A 26952-nucleotide genomic window follows, 5' to 3' on the forward strand; every position below is an offset into this window, starting at 1 on the left:
AAAACCAAAGCAAATTTACATTAATATTCGGTATAATGACTGCGATGGATTAAAGCCCTGCGATTGTCTTCGTTCGTAAACTTCTCAGACAGCCTCAGAGTGTTAAATTATAGTCCGGACACCTATTTATCGATATAGCTCAAAGAAGTCCCAACCATGGGTAGGATCATAGTTTCAGACTGCACAGGAAAGCCATATTGTCAGGCTATTTCTCTGGCGTGGTAGCTGAAGCTTAATGATGTGGTCCATGGCTTCCAATATAATAGATTACAGTTGGGCTTTCGTGATTATGTTTCCCCATGTAAGTAGTTATGACTATTCCGTTGTCGTGCGTGTCACGTTCCACCGTTTTCTTCACATCACAGTTGCTATGGGAGCATCTGTAATAGTTCCTGCAAACAAACAATCCAGCACATAGTCCGATTAACGGAACAAAGGAATTCTAATAACATAAGCACCTCGGATTTAATAATATAACAACCTCGGATTGGCGTTGTTCTTCAAAAATTTCCTCCCGTACTTTCGCCACTTATAGCCGTCTTGCAGAATGTCAGTTTCAGATCTCGTCAGAAATGCATATTTCACAGCTCCATCTGCCTTTCTCTTCCTGCTGCTCTTCTTAGGGTTTCTGTTCAAAATATATAAATTACCATTCACAAGAGAAACCTGATGCTCTTATCACATATTGTAAAAAAAAAATACATATTGTAAAAAATTCATACATCAGGGTTCTTATCACATATTGTAAAAAAAAATTATACATCAGGGCTCTCTTATAACATATTGTAAAAAGTTCATATATCGGGGCTTTTATCACATATTGTAAAAAAATCATACATATCGTAAAAAATTCACTGATCTTCTTAGAGATTTCCATCTCAAGTTCTTAATTTTTCTACAAGTTTAATAAATATCGAGAAATGTTAAAATGAATAGTTATATGGGAAATTTTATTTTAAAATTTAGAATTTTTGGCTATTACTCTCCACCAAACAAATAATAAAAAAAGAAAATGTTTGATGATATAATTTTATACGGGCTAATTTTATAAAAAAATCATATATCAAGGCACAGATCTTTTTAGAGATTTCCATCACAAATTCTTATTCTTTCTGTAAGCTTAATAGATATATAGAAGGGTTAAGAGATTCGATCTCAAATTCTTATTCTTTCTGTAAGCTTAATAGATATACAGAAGGGTTAAGAGCTTCGAAAGTCATCATCGACCACGTTCAGTCAAAACACATTATAAAAGATATCAATCTTACTGCTAAACAGAATAGAGGCTTTATGGAGTAGCAGGAGGGACTACACAATTACACATATTGACAGAGAAAAAACAAAAGGGCAGATGCTTTATCCAAAATGGGTCTATCTTCTCCCCAAGGTGTTTGGAGGATGCAAATCACGGTGGACAATATCTCCTACCAGATCCAGGACTTTTGCTTACCGGGTACATAATTTTCTTTCTAATGATGAATATCTGGTATGTATCTTTCTCCCACTTTTTGCCTTTCCATTGTGAAGGAATTCTCATATATTTGTCACAGGGATCAGTTTTCTCACTTTCCGTTGTTCTTATATACTTTTTCCTTCACATGTTCCATATGTAGCTGAACAGGTTATCTTTTTATGTCCTACCACTTTGTGTGGCATTGTACCACATTTCTGCCATAGCTGCTGGTTTTTTTTCGTTTTTCTCATATATATGCATTGGCTGTATAATCTTAGTTGATGAAAATAATATAAATATATAGTTTTTTTTAGTGCTGAAAAAAAGAAAGATGAATAGTTACAAGGGAAAATTTTAAAGATGAAATTTTATATTAAAATTCAGAAATTTTGATGAATTTTATTGAACAAATAATAAAATATTTGATAATATTTTCTAAAAATAAAAATTCGTAAGTTTCTAATTATTTTATATAAGTAAAATGATTTTATAGTATAAAGACTAATTGTTTTCTTAATATGAAAATTGGCCAATATTTTTTTTAGGACATATGGATATGAAGAATTGCCCCTAAAATTTTCCAGGAAATTATTTCATATTTCCCCTAAAATTTTCCATGAAATTATATAATAAGGATAAATTATTTGCTAAGAACCCGCCAAACCAACCAACACTTACATTGTCTCGGAAGGCTCATAGGTTTGGGTCACAGTAGAATTGAGATCCAAATTATTCTCCTGGATACATGGTAGAGCGCTGGGGAAAGGGCGTGCATAATCACGTTCGAGACCTGCGCCGGATTTGACAGTGTTAAACTTGTATGACTGATCACCCGCATCCTGACTTTGGCATGAATTGACGAATTTTTGCTCGAAAACAAGAAAGTCCGAAATTTCAAAAGCTTCGGCACCATCATTCGTGTGCCGCGAACAGTTTGCCTCCTGCAGCGGCTGGGTTTCTCCCTTGCCGAAATCCTTATTTGCACCATGGAAATGGCCAATTATTGGATCAAAACTAGCCATTGCAAATAATCCACGAGTCTCCCTGAAACTCACAAACACTTTTGAAGGGAATTGGAGGAGTGGGACACTGGCTTATTGCACCCGCTGCAGCGTCCACGAAATGACAAAGAGAAATAAATTAATTCAAGTCGTCTTGACTTTCGATTCTATGGACAGCTGCGGAGTCGGCTCGGCGTTTAAACGTCTTTTTATGAGCGTAAGCTGAAGCGTGCTTTCCTAGCATGTAATGATACGATTCTGTGATTGGAGTATCCCAATTGAAGAGTCTCGCTTGGGATAAAAGAGAGAGTAATTTGGCCAGACAAATTTTATCCTCATTAATGATGCGAACGGAACATTTTATTGCGATTTATTTATTTTAAAATCATGTCCCTTAATTTTTTCAATTTAAATTATTAGCTAGAAATCGATTTAGTCTAGTGATTATCAATGAAGTATATAATATTCAACTTAAAAGAGAATCCGTATTATTCAAATAATTATTTTCTAAACAGTGGACTAAGATCTTATTATAATTTTTGTAATATTCATGCATGGTCTTTTAAATCTTTGTCCAGATATTTTTTATTCTTATTTTTTTTACCAAAATCATGGAAGGATAAAATTGTTGAGAATAATTCATATTGAATAACATATTTATCATCAATTACATTTCACCATAATTAAAACAAATTTTTGCGTAAAAATGATAGGAATAAGATGTAAATAAATATTCTTACCATGAGTTATGTATATTGTTTTGAACACTTATATAAGAGTAAAACTGTAAATGTGTAGATTTACTAATGTTTAATATCCATTAAAATTTATACAAGTCCTTGTGCCTCAGCAAGTAATTAATGTATCAACTAGTTTTTTCCAAAATAAGATTATATGATTCAATTTACCTATTAACCACTATTAATTTGGCATTCACCAATGTAAGTTATATTTGTTTATCCAATTTCTTCCTATTTCCAGGGTCAGTCATAGAAATTAAACTACCATACAACACTTACTTATATGTATATAAAATAGCTTAAAATATATTTAAATAAGTTTTTTAGGTATTAATTATCATTTTAAGGTGATAAAATTTTATCAAGAAAAACTATGTGGAAGATATAATAAGTATACCTTTAAATTTTTGGAGCCACGTGCGCTTTATAACTTAATTTAAAAGAGATGTTGCATCATACCAAAAAAATTATTAGGTTGAGTAAGTTTAAATTTTTAAATTGTATTTTAGATTATAAATAAAATTATAAACCCTTTTTTAATAAAAAAAAATCAAAATTCATAATTTGCATATGAGAATAAGTTAGATTTAAATAATTTGTTGTGGTATATTTTTGTTTTTTAAATAAAAGTACAAACAATTTTTTCAATAAAAATAATCATAATTTGCATATCTCAGTCAAATATATTTAAATGATAACGATTCATATTCTTAACCATTAAGATATAATCAATAATTATATAAAAACTTATAAAATATAAATAAAAAATATATAATACAAAACCAGAATATTTATGTATACAAATCTAAGTATATTTAAAATATAAATTGTATTCACAAATTAAAATATATTTTACCATATAAATTAAAATAGTGATTCATATATGTTTTCTACGGTTGAGAACTGAATTCTCGACAATCGATGAAATACACCTAGTGTTTGACGACCTGCAGAACCCCCTTACAATCCTGAAGGGGTATCTTGGAAACGAACAACTGCAGATCAACAGGGGAGACATGGAAGCGTCAGTGGGGGTGCGGGGGAGAGACCCCCTCCTATCAGAATGTAGCAACTAGTGAACCAAGTAGGAAAACCAGAAATCAAATAAGCTCCTCTGAAGTCTTCGGCCCTAACAATGGTCCTGTCCTTGGAGCTGGATCGCAGAGAAGAAGTAGAGGGCAATGTTTGCCATGTGCAACAGAGAAACCCATATTTGTAATATCTCTAAAAAAACTGAATAAATACCGCTGTTATATGAAGGATCATGCGATGATATACAAATTCATTGGAGTCTCGCGGATGGAGAAAAACCTAATAAAGTGGATCCAGTAGGAATGGCAACCAAAAGGCTATGTAGAACTCAAGTTGGGAGCTAGAGGATTTTTCACAGTAATTTTCTCAAACCTACAGGATAAGGAAAGGGTTTTTTAAAATGGTCCATATTTTTAGCACAATGCAGGGTTGTTTATGAGATATTGGGAGGAATGCTATAACCTAGATAAGGAGCAATTTCTGGCATCCCCTATTTGGGTCTGACTCTTTGGCCTTCTAATGGATTTCTGGGACCTACAAATACTGGAAGGCATAGGGAATTCAATAGGAAAATTTGTATAAATAGCAAAATCCACACGTAGGGGATGATACACCTCCTACGCTTGGATCTGTTTTTATATGAATATTTAGGAGCCCATCCCTGTATCGGTAGAATTGGAATATCAAGAATAAATATGGCAGCAGACCTTGGATTATGAGCACATCCCATTTCACTGCTGCCAATGTCATGAGTATGGCCCCTTGTACAAAGCATGCCCAATGAACCAGGAAGACCAACCAGACCTAAAGGAGCTACATAAGAACACCCCACAAGATGCAAACAAGGGGTTCAAATAGGTCATGTATAAGAAGAAGACCACGAGAGTGAAGCAAAATCCAGGAAACCATAAGAAAAAGAAAAAGGAAAATATAAATAGATATGAGGTGTTGCAAGAAGAAGAAGAAATAATAAACTTGACATAAACAATGGAGAATCGAGACAAATAAAAGGAGAACAGTCATGCCAAATCAACGACCACCCTAAAGAGAAAAGCCCAAATAGATCTGGCAGAAAAAGAAGAGTAGGAATAAGTAGTTCTCACCACAATGGAAGTCGATGGAGCCAGAGATGAGTTGAACACGAAAGAAGAAGTGTTGAAAAGACTCTTGAATGAGTGGATAAACCTTGATGAAAGATTCCTTCCAGATGATCAAAAGAAACTGTATAAAGAAACCTTCCAGCAATACCTGGCTACCCAAGCACAGAGATAAGGAGACATAATAGAGCAGCTCGACATGCAACAAGAAACTTCCCAGGAAAAACACAACATAAGTAAAGGAGGGAAGAAAAGGGGGAGAAGAAATCTACAAGAGTCAATTCAAATAATGGGAGAGATGCTGGTAAACACATGAATAGTATTACTTCTTTTAGCGGTATTCCAAAAACTTAATAAAGTTACCCAATGATAGTGATCTCATGGAATATAAGGGGCCTTAACATCCAAGGGAAACATAGGTATTTACAAGATTGTTTGATAAAGGAAAGGCCTCAAATATTTCTCCTACACGAAACAAAGGTAACAGGAGAAAAAATATAGGAGATACTGCGAAAAATAAAATTGAGATATGAAGTAGTAGCATTAGATGCAAAAGGAAGTGCAGGTGGAATCACTATATTATGGAATCTTGCTAAGGTAATGGTGGATTACTCGATAGGAATGCTAAGAATTTTGACTGGACGATTTTGTAACATAGGGACCAAAGAATGGATCATCATTTCAGCAATGTATGGGCCTCACACTCCTAGAGAGAAGGAAATTTTTATCCAAAGCATTAGGAAACTAAGCCAAATGCATGCAGAAAAAATATGGCTAATAGGAGGGGCTTTCAATCTGATAACTTCATTGGAAGAAAACAAAGATGGGATAAGAAGGGAAGAACCAAAAATGGAGCAGTTCAAGGACATGCAAGAAGAGCTCCATCTAGTAGATATTTTGACCATCAATGGAACTCATACCTGGAACAACCATAGAGGAGGAACCCGCCAAACAACAACGAGATTAGATCAGTTCTTAGCAAGGGAAAATTTAATAAGTAGTGATATATACTATGAAGCGTCAAGTTTTCCATGTATGGGATCTAACCACTAGCCAATTAGGCTGGAAGTAGACATGAAACAAGGTCAGAATAAGAGGCCATTCTGGTTCAAAGCCTTCTGGCTTCATGACCCTGCATTTTTAGAATTAATGAGGGAATGGTGGAGATCAAGTATAGAAAATGGGAGTAATAAAATGCATACATTCCATATACGCCTAAAAGAACTCAAGGGAAAAATAAAGAAATGGAATAAAGAAGAATTTGGCAATATTCATCAAGATCAAGAACTCCTACAGGTTAGGATGCAATGAGTTCAACAACATATTATAACAAATGGCCTCTCGAAACCCCTAGTGTAGGAACAAGGAAAGCTACTGACTAGGAGTAACGAAAGGAGGAAGTAAGAAGAGATCTTGTGGAAACAAAAATATAGATTCCAGTGGCTCAGGGAGGGAGAAAGGAACACTAGATTCTTCCAGAAAGTAATGATACAACACAGATAGTAGAACCGAATATTCTCATTACTAGATCAGGGAGGAAATCGGCTGGTGCAAAATGATGAGATGGAAAATTTGTTAGTGAATCACTTTGAAAACATAATGACAAAACCAAATCCTAACAGGTCAAAAGCAATAAACAGGATAACTAAGCATATCCACTAGCTGGTAAGTAGGGACCAGAACTTAGCACTAATGAGGGCTATTGCCTTGGAATAAGTGAAGGAGGTAGTCAAAGGGCTGGAAAATAATAAACCGCCAAGTCCAGATGGCTTCACGGCAGAATTGTTTCAGGAAAGATGGTCAATTCTAGGAAAATACATCCTAGAAGTAGTGGAAGAATCTAGAAGAACAAAAAAGGTACATCCTGCCCTAAACTCAACTTTTATAGATCTTACTCCAAAATCTAATCACTCTGAACAGCCCCAGGGGATTAGACCTATATCATTATGCAATGTAATTTATAAAATCCTCTCAACTATAATGGTAAATAGGCTCAAACCGATCCTCCCAACATTAATCTCCTAAGAGAAAACTAGTTTTGTTAAACTGTGAAACATTTTGGACAGTATAGTTACCATTTAATAGGTAATATACTCCCTTAAGAACCTCAAAGCCACAAGGATGATGATCAAGCTACACTTGTCGAAAACATACGACCGTTTAAGCTAGACGTACCTTCAAAGTATCCTGAAAGCCTTTGGCTTTGACCCCCAATGGATAAATTGGATCTCTTCTTTCATATTGACCCTTGTGTTCCCTATCCTACTTAATGGAGCACCGTCTGAGCCTTTCAAACACAATAAGAGGTCTAAGACAAGGAGACCTAATCTCCCCCTTTCTGTTCATTTTAGCAGCTAAAGGTTGAGGAAGATATGTCAAAGAAAAAGTTCAAGCAAGACAATTTAAAGGTATGCACATGTTGGGAAGTGATCTTCCTTTAACTCATCAACATATTGTTGATGACATTATGATGTTCTGTAAAGCTACTCTCAAGGAAGAAAGGTCCCTCTTTTCCGTAATTCAAGATTTCATGAATGCCTCCAGAACTCAGATCAATAAAGATAAATCTGATATCTTTTTCTTTAATACATCACCTCAAGCTCAAGCCTTCATGGAAAGAGTAATGGGCTCTCGAATGGGAACCCTACCATTGAAATACCTTGGGATTATGTTAAGTCTTGACCCACTCAGAGTGGAAAATTGCAAGAGTCTCCTAGAAAATATTCAAGAACGCCTTCAAAACTAGACCTTTCGAGCACTTAATATGGCTAGTAGAGTCATCCTTCTAAAGGTGGTGTTACAATCAATTTCTATCTACCATCTCTCAAGTCTAATAGTTCCCAAAACTGTTTTCAATGATATGAAAAATATCTTTAAGAAATTCTTGTGGCAAGGGCCATAAACAACAAAGAAATGGGCTCTTCTTTCTTGGAACTGGCTAATGAAGCTAAGAAAAGTAGGGGGTCTCAGCCTTTGACACTCACACTACTACACTAAGGGCACTTTAAAGACATTCTTTTAAGACAAAATAAATTTTTTGTCTTAAAAAATCACTTTTTATTTGAGTTATTTTACATTAAAATTTAATATCAATTGAATTGTCTTAAATATAAACTTTAGGACAAAAACAGTTAGAGACAAAAATATTTTAAGACAAAACTTTATATTTAAGACAAAAATAGTTTAAGCCAAAAATATTTTAAGACAAAAGTAGTTTGAGACAAAAATATTTTAAGACAAAACTTTATATTTAAGACAAAAATAATTTAAGACGAAAATATTTTGAGACAAAACTTTATATTTAAGACAAAAGTAGTTTGAGACAAACATTTAAAGACAAAACTTTATATTTAAGACAAAAACAATTTAAGACAATTATTTTAAGACAAAAATAATTTGAGACAAAAATATTTTAAGACAAAACTTTATATTTAAGATAATGGCCACTTTAGATGAAACCTATTTAATACAATTAACAATTAAGACACAAACATATCAATTTAAGACAATATTATCTAACAACTACAAAATTGACTCTAACATTGCGCCCTAAGTCTGCCAGCTTGTAGGAAACTACTGTCTTGCGCCTATTACGAGGTTGTTATTTTATTTACCATTCATGTTATCTTATATAAAGACAATGATTTGTTGGGCACTTTGTTTTGTGGGGGTAGTCGACTAAGAAGAACGTGACAAATTTTACTGACAAGATTTCTCAGACATCATTTCCTCTTCTGTCCCTTTCATATTTGCGGATATGACTAGAGACAACTTGTCTATCGTTGCATTCGAAAATGCTATATAAAGGGGGATTTGAAGACAATTTTTAAGAGAAATGAAATATTTTGTCTTCAAATTTTGAATACGAGGCACTAGTAAAAAAAGGTGAAGGTAAAGGATTAGGGGTCCGTCTACTAGCATTCACCAAGTGATTGGTTTACCATGGTTGTGAAGTGATATTCAACAAAGGAAAAGCATTCGTGAGACACATAGCCATGGGGCAGGTGAAGCAGATCGGGGTTCATGTGAAGAACCTGTATAAGCTATATATGGAAGACTGTGTTGCATTAAGCACTAAGGCAGAGAAAGTGCAGGTCGTGATGTCGATGAACTTTGGCACAAAATACTTGGTCATTTGCATCATGGTACCTCAAATATTATACAACAAATAACCACTGGCCTCCCTAAAGGAGCACTTAAGCAGTAGGATATATGCAAAGGATGTACATTGCGGAAGTACATAAAATCCACATTCCATGATCGGGACAAAAAAGCACATGCAGTCCTAGAAAGGATCCACTATGATGTTTATGGACCTTTCTCGATAACCTACACTATCAGACACAAATATTTTGTCATTTTTATTGATGACTTCTCACGAAAGTGTTGGATCTTCTTCATGTGGAAGAAAGATGAGACATTCTCCAAGTTTGTATAATTCAAGACACTGGTTGAAAAAGAAGCTAGCAAGAAGGTGAAGGCTCTGTTGTAGTGGCTGCAACACCCTCCAAAATTTTGGCCTACACTTAAATTTCGGAGCTTACTATGGATATTGTGATCGATCGTTCCTTAGTCACTTATTGGTAAGTTGATGATCTCAAGATCCCATTTTCGATCTTAAGATTCATTCATGCTTTTATCTTTACAAAGAATGTGTTATCTTTGGACATGGGGTTTATCGGTTGTCCTCACCACATAGACATGTTTCACACTCATTTCACACACTCTTACACAATTGTTGCCTTTATCCTCCCAAAGTCTATCATCGGAGCCACACTTTTCATAAGCTGCCACAAAGGTTGTTGTATAAAGCGAATTATGTGTTATATGTTCTGGATGGTCTATGTTGTATTGCTAAGTTTTCAAGTGTGTGATCGTAGTCAATTTTTATCACTTTTCACATCCGTTCCACTGATCCCACAATTAGCTAATTTTCGGAGATTCCTTAGCAACCTAGCCTCATCCAACATTCCTGAACTGTGCACTTCACATATGTAACCTTGAATCTTTTCTCTTACCTGTTGGAACTGTGCAATGCATAGAAATACCAACCTCCCTTAGCATTGAACACTGCACAATGGTTTGCCCTAATGTCCTTCCCTCAGTTGGAACCCACTGTCTCCAGAAATTGTGCAGTTTTGTCCCTTGACTACCAAGTCTTCTTTGCATCCTGAAATTGCATATATGTGTCCTCCTGGGGCCTCATCCCATAGCAGTGCCTTTCATCCTAAAACTGTGGAAATGTGTCCTCCCAGGGCCTCATCCCGCAACAGTCATTGCCAGATAAAACTACACAATTATGTCTCTTAGGGGCCACGAAGAAAGATGACATGATAGATGACTCTCAAGGAGTTGAGGAGAAAAATAAGCAAACCAAGGAACCCAAGGTATGATAGAATATTGAGACTACATGAAGACTCCATCTGATGCATAACCCTTTGGAGGCTAGGTATGGAAAACAAAGCACATCTTTTGAAATGCACCTCTTACTGTAGCTTAGAAGTTTGCTTATCATTGTCATATCATTATGTCTTCAATGACATGTATGGTTGCAATAACTGAAAGTCATTCCATGTGTTTCCTCTACATGTCTTGTTCCCTTTCACTTGTTTATTACATAGCTTAGAAGATGAAGAGTATTACCACTTGTTTATTTCAACTATGGAGGTTGTGACCAACATGATCTTATGACTAACCAAGCACGATGCAAGGGATCCTAAGTGGGATGAAAGATGTTTGGTGATATGTATATAGTCAGTACACTCCTTTGCATTAATCCTTTCTTTGTATCTTGCATGTACCCTCACTGCTTGTCAGATTTGGCTACCTATTGCCAGCAGTCTCTTAGCTCTTTCCTGACAAAGCAGGGGAAGGAATTTCCTTCAACCTGATTTCTTCAAGGCTCTTCATAGAAATTATAGAGCTAAGAGAAGGAGATGTGGAATATCACTATCAAACTCTTGAAGATACTTTGCATGTTTGAATCTATCCAAAAGATTAAGCTGCCACTCAATAACATTTTCAATCTTGGAAGACTCAAGAAAGATCACATCTCTAGATATTATAAACTTCTTATTCACTTCATCATAGAGATGGTATGCTTTGGAGGTATGAGTAACCAAAGAAGATACATCTGTGACTCCTTACACTGAGTTTTTTTATCTGTTCCTTAGGTATGAAGGCATAGCAGGAGGAACCAAAAACCCTGAGATGCCTCATCAAAGGAATGTGGCCATACCACATTTCATAAGGAGTATTTTTTCTAATAGCAAGAGATGGAAACCTATTATTTATATACACAACACATAGAACCACATCAACCAAAAACCATATGAACTTAACATGTGAACTATGCCAAGTTCATAGTGAAAGTAATACATTCCAATGAACTATGTGTTGAAAAATGCAGCAAGAAATTCTCAATTTGATTTTTCCTTGATTAAATTGAAAAATTTTGAATTTCCACATCAACGGAAAACTTGTATGATGTTAACTTGTGTGACATGGCTTGTGTCACCTAGTTTACTGAGTAAATTCGTGTTGGAGGAGCTAGAGTTCAGTTTTGCATATGTGATTGCTAATTTGTAGCAATAAAGGTCAATTATCTCAGGTTGTTGTCAGTTAAAGTAGTTCTAACTTTTGGAGGAACTAATGGAAGGTCATTTAAGCAATGGGACTTCAGTCAAACTTAGTGATCATCTAGTTAATTGATCAATCAACCCAGAATAGTTGGGGCATGCAGAGAAGTCAAGTTCCTTAAGATTGGTGGAGATTCCAAGGTAGTTTTAATTTCTTGTAGCTCACACAGTTGCAATAACTTACTATAACCATAGTGGAAGAGGTAGCTTGACTATGAGCTTCTTGTGAAATTGGAGAGGAAATGATTGTTGGTAGCATTAATAGCCTACCAGCAATTTGTTTCGTACCACACTTCAATGTTTTGGGTAGGGTTTTTGAGGGTGGATAATTTTTTCTGATGCTTTTTGGTCATGCACGTCATCACTAAGTATCTTAGGAAGTCTGTAATAGTTCCTTGCATGCACGTCCTAACTAAATATGTTTTGGGATGTCTGTACTAGTTCCTTGCAAATTTTTGTTTGTCAAGGCTTAACTACTTATGATTTTAGGTGCTCACAACAATCTGATAGTTTATGACACTCTCCAAATCACCATTCCTAAAAGGATCCAACAAAACAACTTGAGAGGAGGATGAGAAGGGCACACTCTTATTGGAACTAGCCTAGAACTAATGGAATTGGTTGGTCCTAATGGTTTTAGAGTTGTACTAGTCCAGTTTGATGGTTTAGATTGGCTAAGGTTGGTCTTGTTTTGAAGTGACCTTAAATCACCAAAGTGACTAGTTCTCTAGTAAACTGACCAATTCTGAAGAATGTAGTGCAACATAGCTAATGACCACCAAATAATAATTTTTTAATAAAAAATACTTAAAAGGAAAAAAAATATCTTAACCCTAGGGCCCTACAAAACCTAACCCTAGTAATTAATGGTAATATTTAATTTTTAAAGTTAAAGTAAAAGTTGACATTCTGCTTATCTTTCATTTTTAAAAGGAAAGATAAAGATAATGTCAACTTTTACTTAAAATTTTAATATTACCATTAATTATTTCGGGTTGTTTCAAAGTGGTTCCAACTTCATTCAATTTTGAGAAAGTCAAATTTTAGATCCCATTCAAAACTTAGTGGTGACTGCCTGAACCGCTTCTTTGTAATGAGTCCTAGACTTTGATTTCCAATTTTTCATGTGCATTTATTGCATAATCATATTCCTCATGAGAATTTGTAGCATAAGTTGATCTTTAATCCATTGCAAGCACTTGACCTAGCTTAGGGAACCATCAGCTACCCCTCCCAAGTTTCTCCTCAACATTGAAATTTTCTTTGGAAGTAGGCATTCATTTTATCCATTAGATCATTTTTTCCACTGTGACAGTCCAACAACACCCCTGCCAACATATTCTTCACAATCCATCTCATCTTTACTGCTACCTTGTAAACACTCTTAAATATTGTGTCTCCGATCTAAAAGAGGAAGAACCAGAAAGGGCATTCTTGGCCCTCTTGTCAACCCACAATATGTTTAGCTTCTCTCTTGTGCTAACACTCTAGTCTTCTTGCAACTTTAGAATGGCGAATCTTAAACACAATCTCATGACGTGCATTAAGGAGGCATAATTCACCCTTTCTTTACATCAAATTACCCCCGTAGCGTTCCCTTTACCTTTACATGTCAGCATATATTTTCCTTGTGGAGGATTGTTAAGCTTCCCATCTCTATTTCGCCTCCCTCTCATACGCTCATGAACCTGATAAGTTGAATTTAACTAATCTCACTGTATCTGAGATAAAAAACCCATCCAATTAGGTGGACTGAGTTGAGACCCTTTTAGAAACTAAATCCATCCCTCCACAATGATATGTCCCTCTCCAAACAACATCATCATGTTGTGTTCGATATCTATCATTCCCATGATAACCATAAATTTCCCAGTTCTTCACTTACATCTTTGGTAACGTCATCATTCAGATCACGTTGGGTATTTTGGATATCCTGATTATATCTATTCAGAGCATGATGGAGGGTGTGTTATTCTCTTGAGAGTACATAGCAACAAAAAAGGAAACAACCTCTTTCCACGACGGTAAGTTGTCGAGCGATGAACATCTCGAGAACATGGTGAGTAGACATGGAAGGGAGAGTGGGATAAAGAACAATATAAACAACAATATGGCAGGAGAGAATCTATGCAGAAGGGGAGAAGCTAATGTAGGATATGAGGTGCAACATGAGGGAGACAACAAAGTTGTGTACATTAGTAGCGAGGAAGAGAGTGTGGTGACATGGGGTTGGGGGATGAAGGATCCCCTGAATCCCCCTAAACTTCTTAGTTTCACCTTTGATCGCCCTTGATGATTTTGGCATGTAATTTGGATTCGTCATGGGATGTGGATATGGGTAATGGAGACCACTATGCCCGCTTTGAACGATCATGTTTTCTCATATGAGTATAATTGAGTCCTATTTTCAAGTATGTAGAGGATAGTGTGGGATACTTTTAAGGTAAGGGCTATGCAAGTGGTTAGAAACAACTTCATTTCTTAAAAGGTTGCAAAAGATTCTTCTTCATTATTTACTTTCCCTCCTATTGCCATGTCAAAAATAGCATTGGTTCCATAGAAACCACAATTGCATCTATAAAATAAATTGTATTCTACATTAACACCCTGCATACTTATAAATATAAATAAAAATGGAACAACAATTTAAAAAAACCATCTCTTTGTAACTCTTTCTTTCTTTTTATATATATAAAAACAAGAAATTTAATGTTTCCTTACATTTATTAATATAATTCCATTATTGAAATGGGATTAAAACTAAGCATCCGTTAGCACAAAATACAACTGATTTAATCAATATTTTATTAATATGATTCCATTATTGAAATGGGATTAAAACTAAGTATCCGTTAGCACGAAATACAACTGATTTAATCAATATTTTGGATTCTAGCACAATTAAATAGATCGAGAGATTAAAGAAAATCATGATGAACCTGTAGACGATACCTATTTACGCTTGTTTATGCTGGTATTTTCCATGATTTTTTTAAGTTTTATACAAGGCGTGAAAGAAAAATATTTTTTTTTATGTGTGATAAGGTAGTGAAACCGAAATAAAGAAAACGAAGTTTTTAAAGAAAATAAACCCTAAAATCTTACTATGTGTCGATATGTACATAAAGTTTTATTATATTATATTATATTTTTTTATTTTTTATATTACATATTCATATATAAGTACATTAAACTGTAAAATACGCATTCCATGATCGTAATTTGTTGTTACGATACGAGAAAAGTTTAGAAAACAAATATAGATGTGTTTCGTAATAAAACATACCTTTAAATCAAAATTATATTAAATTAGTAGAAAGAAATATAAAGAAATATAAACAATGTATAAAATATTACTGGATAAAATATACTTTCCTAAATTTTAGAAGAAAAAAAATTGAAAATGTATGTAAATATATATAATTTAATAAATATAAAAATAAGATATTTAGATAAAATTCAAATAGAAATAAGAGTTCGAAGAGTTCCTTATAAAAATGATTAATATAGATGATGTCAATATCCTTCTTGCTTGTACTTATTGCTGGTCCTCGCTAAGATGAGATCAAACTAACCAGAGGGAAAAACAAGTAGATTCTGTCATGACCAAAAGGGAAATAAAAAAATGTGTTTATGATTATCTCTAACCGTGCACAGATGTAATTATGATTTTTATTTATTTTTATATAAAAAATTATCGTGATTTTAAAATATAATTATTTTTTTAATTTAAAAAATAAACAAATATAAAATAGTATTTTTAATTTGAATACAAAATGTACAACGGCAATAATTTTATATATTCGAATAAAAGTTATAAATTCAAATAAAAGCTATTTGAGTGATGTTACTTTGCCTATTTCAGATATTTAAAAAAAAATCATTTTAAAAACAATTAAATGTCTTTCATTATAATCATAAAGAGTTATTTTAATATATTTTTAAATGTTTCTAATTAGTAATATATATGTATGTTAAGTTTTAATTAATTAAAAAAATAAAATATTTATATATAAGAATATTATTTATAATATATAATATTGATAATCATAATTTCATCATGTAACAAAATAAAATAAAATGGTAGACTTAACGTTTCTTGTCACTTATTTTAATAATTGAACTTTGGAAAGTATGAACTAGCACTCACATTTGAACAAGAGCTATAATGAAGTTACTCTCTTAGTTTAAATATAGTTACATTTGAGTAAAAAACAATAGACATATAACTTTATATTAATAAAAGATACAATTATAATGGCAAGATATTTGATGATTTCATTGTATTTGTGGAATTTTTTTTTACAAACTTTGAAGCTTATTGTTCGTTTTAATTTATTATTTGTATAGATTTGTATGGAAAATCTATATTTTTTTTGCCAAACCCCATCCATGCATGTGAATGGAAGCTTATGCATGGATGGTGAGGAACTTTATAACAATCACGCTAGGCTACTAATGTTGAATGGTGTTGTAAATAAAGTGAAGCAAAACTTACATACAAAAAAAAAATGAAAAACATATAACATTTACAAATATTTTTAAATCCAATAATATATATTCATTCTATAAGGAATTTATTGTTATAATTTTAAATTCAACAATAAATTATATTACAATGTTGGGAACCTATTGAACACTTATTGTAGTATTATCACATATATGCCTATTGATATGTTCTAATATTATCATAAATAAAAATATATCAAAATATAAGGAAAAAAGCTAAACAATAACGGATAGGTGAAGATGTCGTGAAGGTGCCATGTTGTGTAAGTAGAGAATGAAGAAAAAGAGTCATCCTGGCAACAAACGAAAACTACCTAGACATTTGTCTATCATTAAAAATATTTTAAAATATGAAATAAAAAACAACTAAATTTAGGTTTAGATCTTAACCTCATTCATTTATTTTTGAGCTTACTAAGTTTAATATCATTCTTTCGTATTACTTAGCACAACAACTATGGAAAATATTCAATATGTATACTAAAAAGTAATATAAATAAATTATCTTTAAATTTAAAAATGAGAATTTAAAATACAATGAACCACCATTAAAAAGAAAAATTAACAAATGAGAATCATTATAATACAATAAATTGACACAAATTCATCTTTATTGTAAATAGATAAAGTTCTAAGTTACGATGAACCTATGCTACTTGTAAGCCTTTCCAATGCACGAACATGTTTAAGTTACAATCAAATTAATTTTTAATGTGTTCTAGCAAAAAAAATCATCTCCTTACTATTATATTAATTCCGTAAAATTTTAATGATTCATTATTTGAAAGTAATTAGATTATAACATGCTTATAAGTTCTTTCATTTTACATAGTTTTAATGGTTGCTATACAGATTGGGCACATTCTTCTTCCATATCAAAATTATCCAAAGACATGATCTTAGACCATCTTAGACCATATTGAGTATGTCTAATTCTCATAAGGTTAGAAGGATATAAGTGGTGAGGGTGCGTGGCTTAATCATTGCTAAGTCATAAAATTGTATTATGCTATTTAATGAAGATTGTGTTTTGATATGAGAGTTAATATCATGAAATGATAAAATGAATTTAAAAATATAGAACTATCAATTTTGTTTATGTAATGAATCATTCCTCATTGAAAATTTAAAGATGAAGAAAAATCACAATAAAATTTTGGTAAGGAAATAAAGTTTTATAAAGATAAATTGATTATAAAAGACACTATCTAAAAAAATTGTATATATTAAAAACATACCTATAATTTACTAATTTAAATAATATATTTTTTTTAAATTAATAATAATAAAATCTATTATAATTTAAATGTTAATCAGTAATGAGAATACCATTGTTCTTATTTGTAAACATACCATTATCTATAAGTTAAAAAAAATTAAAATTATTTTTATAAAATGATCCACTATTATTTAATGGAAAATGTGCCCTCTGAAATGATTTGCTAACAAAACCCAAAATGATAATCTTCCACTTTACCAAATATATTTATGCTTTCCACTACTAATATGTAAAAATTATATTTTATTAAATGATCCATTATTATTCAAGGGAAAAATGTGCCCTCTAAAATGATTTGCTAACAGCACGTAAAATGGTAAGCTTCCACTTTACCAAATATATTTATGTCTTCCACCACTAGCATGTAAAAATATAAACATACAATACATTGGGGGTATTCTGCCACTAAGTCTTTTTTTTCTTTTATCATACTAACCCTTTTAATTAATTAATAAAATGAAAAATATTTGTTTGATTTTGGTAGACAAACAGCATGGTCAACGCAATCTGTGATATCCGGCCAGCGACCTAGATAATAAATTTTAAAAACCCAAAAGTGTGTTATTGGTACTGCATCATAGATAATAAATTTTAAAAACCCATAAGACGGTTATTGGTACTGCATAATGGTTTTAGGGAAAAAACGAAGATATGACTGCATACATTTTTTATTTTGAAAACCAAAGCAAATTTACATCAATATTCGGTGTAATGACTGCGATGGATTAAAGCCCTGCGATTGTCTTCGTTCTTAAACTTCTCAGAAAGCCTCAGAGTGTTAAAGGTCAAAGAAGTCCCGAACATGGGTAGGATCATAGTTGCAGACTGCACAGGAAAGCCATATTGCCAGGCTATTTCTCTGGCGTGGCAGCCGAAGCTTAATGATGTGGTTCATGGCTTCCAATATAATAGATTACAGTTGGGCTTTCGTGATTATGTTTCCCCACGTAAGTAGTTATGACTATCCCGTTATCGTGGGTGTCACGTTCCACCGTCTTCTTCACATCACAGTCGCTATGGGAGCATCTGTAATAGTTCCTGCAAACAAACAATCCAGCACATAGTCCGATTAACGGAACAAAGGAATTCTAATAACAGAAGCACCTCGGGTTTAATAATATAACAACCTCGGATTGGGGCTGTTCTTCAAAAATTTCCTCCCGTACTTTCGCCACTTATAGCCGTCTTGCAGAATGTCAGTTTCAGATCTCGTCAGAAATGCATATTTCACAGCTCCGTCTGCCTTTCTCTTCCTGCTGCTCTTCTTAGAGTTTCTGTTCAAAATATATAAATTACCATTCACGAGAGAAAGCAGATGCTCTTATCACATATTGTAAAAAAATAATACATATTGTAAAAAATTCATACATTCTTATCACATATTGTAAAAAAAAAATTATACATCAGGGCTCTCTTATAACATATTGTAAAAAAATCATATATCAAGGCTTTTATCACTTATTGTAAAAAAATCATACATATCGTAAAAAATTCATTGATCTTCTTAAGATTTCCATCTCGAGTTCTTAATTTTTCTATAAGTTTAATAAATATGGAGAAATGTTAAAATTAATATCGAGAAATGTTAAAATGAATAGTTATATGGGAAATTTTATTTTAAAATTTAGAATTTTTGGCTATGACTCTCTACCAAACAAATAATAAAATAAAATGTTGGATGATATAATTTTATACTATAAAATATAGGGCCAATTTTATAAAAAAATCATATATGAAGGCACAGATCTTCTTAGAGATTTCCATTTCAAATTTTATTCTTTCTGCAAGCTTAATAGATATATAGAAGGGTTAAGAGATTCGAAAGTCATTATAGACCACATTCAATCAAAACACATTATAAAAAATATCAATCTTACTGGATGGCTGAATAGAATAGAGGGAGGCTTTATGGAGTCGCAGGAGGGACTACACAATTACACATATTGACAGGGAAAAACACAGAAGGGTAGATGCTTTATCCAAAATGGGTCTATCTTCTCCCAAGGTGCTTGGAGAATGCAAATCACAGTGGACAATATCTCCTCCCAGATCCAGGACTTTTCAGGTACATAATTTTCTTTCTAATGATTAATATCTGGTATGTATCTTTCTCCCACTTTTTGCCTTTCCATTGTGAAGGAATTCTCATATATTTGTCACGGGGATCAGTTTTCTCACTTTCATTTGTTCTTATAAACTTTTTCCTTCACATGTTCCATATGTAGCTGAACAGGTTATCTTTTTATGTCTACCAATTTGTGTGGCATTGTACCAAATTTCTGCCATAGCTGCTGGTTTTTTTTCTTTCTTCTCATATATATGCATTGGCTGTATAATCTTACTTGATGAATATAATACAAATATATAGCCTTTTTTAGTGCTGAAAAAAAAAGATGAATAGTTATAAGGAAAAATTTGAAGATGAAATTTTATATTAAAACTCAGAAATTTTGATAAATTTTATTGAACAAATAATAAAATGTTTGATAATATTTTCTAAAAAAAAAATATCTAGGTTTCTAATTATTTTATAGAGGTAAAAGGATTTTACACTATAAAATATAGACTAATTGTTTTCTAAAGATGAAATTGGCCAATTGGCCAATGTTTTTTAGGACCCCTAAAATTTTCCAGGAAATTATTTCATATTTCCCCTAAAATTTTCCATGAAATTATATAATAAGGATAAATTATTTGCTAAGAACCCGCCAAACCAACCAACACTTACATTGTCTCGGAAGGCTCATAGGTTTGGGTCACAGTAGAATTGAGATCCAATTATTCTCCTGGATACATGGTAGAGCGCTGGGAAAGGGCGTGCATAATCACGTTCGAGACCTGCGCCGGATTTGACAGTGTTAAACTTGTATGACTGATCACCCGCATCCTGACTTTGGCATGAATTGACGAATTCTTGCTCGAAAACAAGAAAGTCCGAAATTTCAAAAGCTTCGGCACCATCATTCGTGTGCCGCGAACAGTTTGCCTCCTGCAGCGGCTGGGTTTCTCCCTTGCCGAAATCCTTATTTGCACCATGGAAATGGCCAATTATTGGATCAAAACTAGCCATTGCAAATAATCCACGAGTCTCCCTGAAACTCACAAACACTTTTGAAGGGAATTGGAGGAGTGGGACACTGGCTTATTGCACCCGCTGCAGCGTCCACGAAATGACAAAGAGAAATAAATTAATTCAAGTCGTCTTGACTTTCGATTCTATGGACAGCTGCGGAGTCGGCTCGGCGTTTCAATGACGTTTTATGAGCGTAAGCTGAAGCGTGCTTTCCTAGCATGTAATGATACGATTCTGTGATTGGAGTATCCCAATTGAAGAGTCTCGCTTGGGATAAAAGAGAGAGTAATTTGGCCAGACAAATTTTATCCTCATTAATGATGCGAACGGAACATTTTATTGCGATTTATTTATTTTAAAATCATGTCCCTTAATTTTTTCAATTTAAATTATTAGCTAGAAATCGATTTAGTCTAGTGATTATCAATGAAGTATATAATATTCAACTTAAAAGAGAATCCGTATTATTAAATAAAATTATTTTCTAAACAGTGGACTAAGATCTTATTATAATTTTGTAATATTCATGCATGGTCTTTTAAATCTTTGTCCAGATATTATTTTTATTCTTATTTTTTTTACCAAAATTATGGAAGGATAAAATTGTTGAGAATAATTCATATTGAATAACATATTTATCATCAATTACATTTCACCATAATTAAAACAAATTTTTGCGTAAAAATGATAGGAATAAGATGTAAATAAATATTCTTACCATGAGTTACTTTATATTATTATGTATATTGTTTTGAACACTTATATAAGAGTAAAACTGTAAATGTGTAGATTTACTAATGTTTAATATCCATTAAAATTTATACAAGTCCTTGTGCCTCAGCAAGTAATTAATATATCAACTAGTTTTTTCCAAAATAAGATTATATGATTCAATTTACCTATTAACCACTATTAATTTGGCATTCACCAATGTAAGTTATATTTGTTTACCCAATTTCTTCCTAGAACATAATTTCCAGCGTTAGTCATAGAAATTAAACTACCATACAACACTTACTTATATGTATATAAAATAGCTTAAAATATATTTAAATAAGTTTTTCAGGTATTAATTATCATTTTAAGGTGATAAAATTTTATCAAGAAAAACTATGTGGAAGATATAATAAGTATACCTTTAAATTTTTGGAGCCACGTGCGCTTTATAACTTAATTTAAAAGAGATGTTGCATCATACCAAAAAAATTATTAAGTTGAGTAAGTTTAAATTTTTAAATTGTATTTTAGATTATAAAATAAAATTATAAACCCTTTTTTAATAAAAAAAAATCAAAATTCATAATTTGCATATGAGAATAAGTTAGATTTAAATAATTTGTTGTGGTATATTTTTTGTTTTTTAAATAAAAGTACAAACAATTTTTTCAATAAAAATAATCATAATTTGCATATCTCAGTCAAATATATTTAAATGATAACGATTCATATTCTTAACCATTAAGATATAATCAATAATTATATAAAAACTTATAAAATATAAATAAAAAATATATAATACCAAACCAGAATATTTATGTATACAAATCTAAGTATATTTAAAATATAAATTGTATTCACAAATTAAAATATATTTTACCATATAAATTAAAATAGTGATTCATATATGTTTTCTACGGTTGAGAACTGAATTCTCGACAATCGATGAAATACACCTAGTGTTTGACGACCTGCAGAACCCCCTTACAATCCTGAAGGGGTATCTTGGAAACGAACAGTTGCAGATCAACAGGGGAGACATGCAAGCCTCAGTGGGGGTGCGGGGGAGAGATCCCCTCCTATCAAAATGTAGCAACTAGTGAATCAAGTAGGAAAACCAGAAATCAAATAAGCTCCTCTGAAGTCTTCGGCCCTAACAATGGTCCTGTCCTTGGAGCTGATCACAGAGAAGAAGTAGAGGGCAATGTTTGCCATGTGCAACAGAGAAACCCATATTTGTAATATCTCTAAAAAAACTGAATAAATACCGCAGTTATATGAAGGATCATGCATGATATACAAATTCATTGGAGTCTCGCGGATGGAGAAAAACCTAATAAAGTGGATCCAGTAGGAATGGCAACCAAAAGGCTATGTAGAACTCAAGTTGGGAGCTAGAGGATTTTTCACAGTAATTTTCTCAAACCTACAAGATAAGGAAAGGGTTTTTTAAAATGGTCCATATTTTTAGCACAATGCAGGGTTGTTTATGAGATATTGGAGGAATGCTATAACCTAGATAAGGAGCAATTTCTGGCATCCCCTATTTGGGTCTGACTCTTTGGCCTTCTAATGGATTTCTGGGACCTACAAATACTGGAAGGCATAGGGAATTCAATAGGAAAATTTGTATAAATAGCAAAAATCCACACGTAGGGGATGATACATCTCCTATGCTTGGATCTGTTTTTATATGAATATTTAGGAGCCCATCCCTGTATCGGTAGAATTGGAATATCAAGAATAAATATGGCACAGACCATTGGATTATGAGCACATCCCATTTCACTGCTGCCAATGTCATGAGTATGGCCCCTTGTACAAAGCATGCCCAATGAACCAGGAAGACCAACCAGACCTAAAGGAACTACATAAGAACACCCCACAAGATGCAAACAAGGGGTTCAAATAGGTCATGTATAAGAAGAAGACCACGAGAGTGAAGCAAAATCCAGGAAACCATAAAAAAAGAAAAAGGAAAATATAAATAGATATGAGGTGTTGCAAGAAGAAGAAGAAATAATAAACTTGACAGAAACAATGGAGAATCGAGACAAATAAAAGGAGAACAGTCATGCCAACAACGACCACCCTAAAGAGAAAAGCCCAAATAGATCTGGCAGAAAAAGAAGAGTAGGAATAAGTAGTTCTCACCACAATGGAAGTCGATGGAGCCAGAGATGAGTTGAACACGAAAGAAGAAGTGTTGAAAAGACTCTTGAATGAGTGGATAAACCTTGATGAAAGATTCCTTCCAGATGACCAAAAGAAACTGTATAAAGAAACCTTCCAGCAATACCTGGCTACCCAAGCACAGAGATAAGGAGACATAATAGAGCAGCTCGACATGCAACAAGAAACTTCCCTGGAAAAACACAACATAAGTAAAGGAGGGAAGAAAAGGGGGAGAAGAAATCTACAAGAGTCAATTCAAATAATGGGAGAGATGCTGGTAAACACAGGAATAGTATTACTTCTTTCAATGGTATTCCAAAAACTTAATAAAGTTACCCAATGATAGTGATCTCATGGAATATAAGGGGCCTTAACATCCAAGGGAAACATAGGTATTTACAAGATTGTTTGATAAAGGAAAGGCCTCAAATATTTCTCCTACACGAAACAAAGGTAACAGGAGAAAAAATATAGGAGATACTGCGAAAAATGAAATTGAGATATGAAGTAGTAGCATTAGATGCAAAAGGAAGTGCAGGTGGAATCACTATATTATCGAATCTTGCTAAGGTAATAGTGGATTACTCGATAGGAATGCTAAGAATTTTGACTGGACGATTTTGTAACATAGGGACCAAAGAATGGATCATCATTTCACCAATGTATGGGCCTCACACTCCTAGAGAGAAGGAAATTTTTATCTAAAGCATTAGGAAACTAAGGCAAATGCATGCAGAAAAAATATGGCTAATAGGAGGGGCTTTCAATCTGATAACTTCATTGGAAGAAAACAAAGATGGGATAAGAAGGGAAGAACCAAAAATGGAGCAGTTCAAGGACATGCAAGAAGAGCTCCATCTAGTAGATATTTTGACCATCAATGGAACTCATACCTGGAACAACCATAGAGGAGGAACCCACCAAACAGCAACGAGATTAGATCAGTTCTTAGCAAGGGAAAATTTAATAAGTAGTGATATATACTATGAAGCATCAAGTTTTCCATGTATGGGATCTAACCACTAGCCAATTAGGCTGGAAGTAGACATGAAACAAGGTCAGAATAAGAGGCCATTCTGGTTCAAAGCCTTCTGGCTTCATGACCTGCATTTTTAGAATTAATGAGGGAATGGTGGAGATCAAGTATAGAACAAGGGAGGAATAAAATGCATACATTCCAGCTACGCCTAAAAGAACTCAAGGGAAAAATAAAGAAATGGAATAAAGAAGAATTTGGCAATATTCAGCAAGATCAAGAACTGCTACAGGTTAGGATGCAATGAGTTCAACAACATATGATAACAAATGGCCTCTCGAAACCCCTAGTGGAGGAACAAGGAAAGCTACTGACTAGGAGTAACGAAAGGAGGAAGTAAGAAGAGATCTTGTGGAAACAAAAATATAGATTCCAGTGGCTCAGGGAGGGAGAAAGGAACACTAGATTCTTCCACAAAGCAATGATACAACATAGATAGTACAACTGAATATTCTCATTACTAGACTAGGGAGGAAACCAACTGGTGCAAAATGATGAGATGGAAAATTTGTTGGTGAATCACTTTGAAAACATAATGACAAAACCAAATCCTGACAGGTCAAAAGCAATAAACAGGATAACTAAGCATATCCACTAGTTGGTAAGTAGGGACCAGAACTTAGCACTAATGAGGGCTATTGCCTTGGAATAAGTGGAATAGGTAGTCAAAGGGCTGGAAAATAATAAACCGCCAAGTCCAGATGGCTTCACGGCAGAATTGTTTCAGGAAAGATGGTCAATTCTAGGAAAATACATCCTAGAAGTAGTGGAAGAATCTAGAAGAACAAAAAAGGTACATCCTGCCCTAAACTCAACTTTTATAGATCTTACTCCAAAATCTAATCACTATGAACAGCCCCAGGGGTTTAGACCTATATCATTATGCAATGTAATTTATAAAATCCTCTCAACTATAATGGTAAATAGGCTCAAACCGATCCTCCCAACATTAATCTCCTAAGAGAAAACCAGTTTTGTTAAACTGTGAAACATTTTGGACAGTATAGTTACCATTTAATAGGTAATCTACTCCCTTAAGAACCTCAAAGCCACAAGGATGATGATCAAGCTACACTTGTCGAAAACATACGACCGTTTAAGCTAGACGTACCTTCAAAGTATCCTGAAAGCCTTTGGCTTTGACCCCCAATGGATAAATTGGATCTCTTCTTTCATATCGACCCTTGTGTTCCCTATCCTACTTAATGGAGCACCGTCTGAGCCTTTCAAACACAATAAGAGGTCTAAGACAAGGAGACCTAATCTCCCCCTTTCTGTTCATTTAGCAGCTAAAGGTTGAGGAAGTTGAAAGATTGTCAAAGAAAAAGTTCAAGCAAGACAATTTAAAGGTATGCACATGTTGGGAAGTGATCTTCCTTTAACTCATCAACATATTGTTGATGACATTATGATGTTCTGTAAATCTACTCTCAAGGAAGAAAGGTCCCTCTTTTCCGTACTTCAAGATTTCATGAATGCCTCCAAAACTCAGATCAATAAAGATAAATCTGATATCTTTTTCTTTAATACATCACCTCAAGCTCAAGCCTTCATGGAAATAGTAATGGGCTCTCGAATGGGAACCCTACCATCAAAATACCTTGGGATTATGTTAAGTCTTGACCCACTCAGAGTGGAAAATTGCAAGAGTCTCCTAGAAAATATTCAAGAACGCCTTCAAAACTAGACCTTTCGAGCACTTAATATGGCTAGTAGAGTCATCCTTCTAAAGGTGGTGTTACAATCAATTTCTATCTACCATCTCTCAAGTCTAATAGTTCCCAAAACTGTTTTCAATGATATGAAAAATATCTTTAAGAAATTCTTGTGGCAAGGGCCATAAACAACAAAGAAATGGGCTCTTCTTTCTTGGAGCTAGCTAATGAAGCTAAGAAAAGTAGGGGTCTCAGCCTTTGACACTCACACTACTACACTAAGGGCACTTTAAAGACATTCTTTTAAGACAAAATAAATTTTTTGTCTTAAAAAATCACTTTTTATTTGAGTTATTTTACATTAAAATTTAATATCAATTGAATTGTCTTAAATATAAACTTTAGGACAAAAACAGTTAGAGACAAAAATATTTTTAAGACAAAACTTTATATTAAGACAAAAATAGTTTAAGCCAAAAATATTTTAAGACAAAAGTAGTTTGAGACAAAAATATTTTTAGACAAAACTTTATATTTAAGACAAAAA

At 33.3% G+C, this 26952-nt stretch overlaps 1 protein-coding gene and 1 pseudogene across 1 annotated transcript; both read right to left on the reverse strand.

Moving 5' to 3' along the window:
• Positions 1-232: 232 nt before the first annotated feature.
• On the reverse strand, positions 233-2475 carry LOC149183360 (WRKY transcription factor 71-like). Its single transcript, XM_089414922.1, has 3 exons — positions 2132-2475; positions 482-628; positions 233-392 (listed from the first exon to the last, which is right to left on the reverse strand). Exons 1-3 carry the CDS (start codon positions 2473-2475, stop codon positions 233-235), a joined length of 651 nt encoding a protein of 216 aa, XP_089271048.1.
• A 16152-nt stretch (positions 2476-18627) lies between these two features.
• On the reverse strand, positions 18628-20819 carry LOC149183361 (putative WRKY transcription factor 56; annotated as a pseudogene).
• Between the last annotated feature and the right edge of the window lie 6133 nt (positions 20820-26952).

Source organism: Pinus tabuliformis, chromosome 3_2 (genome assembly GCF_031772625.1).
Source record: "Pinus tabuliformis cultivar Carrire ecotype Pingquan chromosome 3_2, CPIR1, whole genome shotgun sequence".
Taxonomy (NCBI): Eukaryota; Viridiplantae; Streptophyta; class Pinopsida; order Pinales; family Pinaceae; genus Pinus; species Pinus tabuliformis.

Bases quoted from the DNA above. Each gene is read 5' to 3' on its own strand.
- LOC149183360 (XM_089414922.1), bottom strand. From the start codon at position 2,475: ATGGCTAGTTTTGATCCAATAATTGGCCATTTCCATGGTGCAAATAAG. The intron at 629-2,131 runs GTAAGTGTTGGT...TATTTTGAACAG, and splicing joins TATGAGCCTTCCGAGACAAT to AAACCCTAAGAAGAGCAGCA. The intron at 393-481 runs GTTGTTATATTA...GTTTGTTTGCAG, and splicing joins AAGAACAACGCCAATCCGAG to GAACTATTACAGATGCTCCC.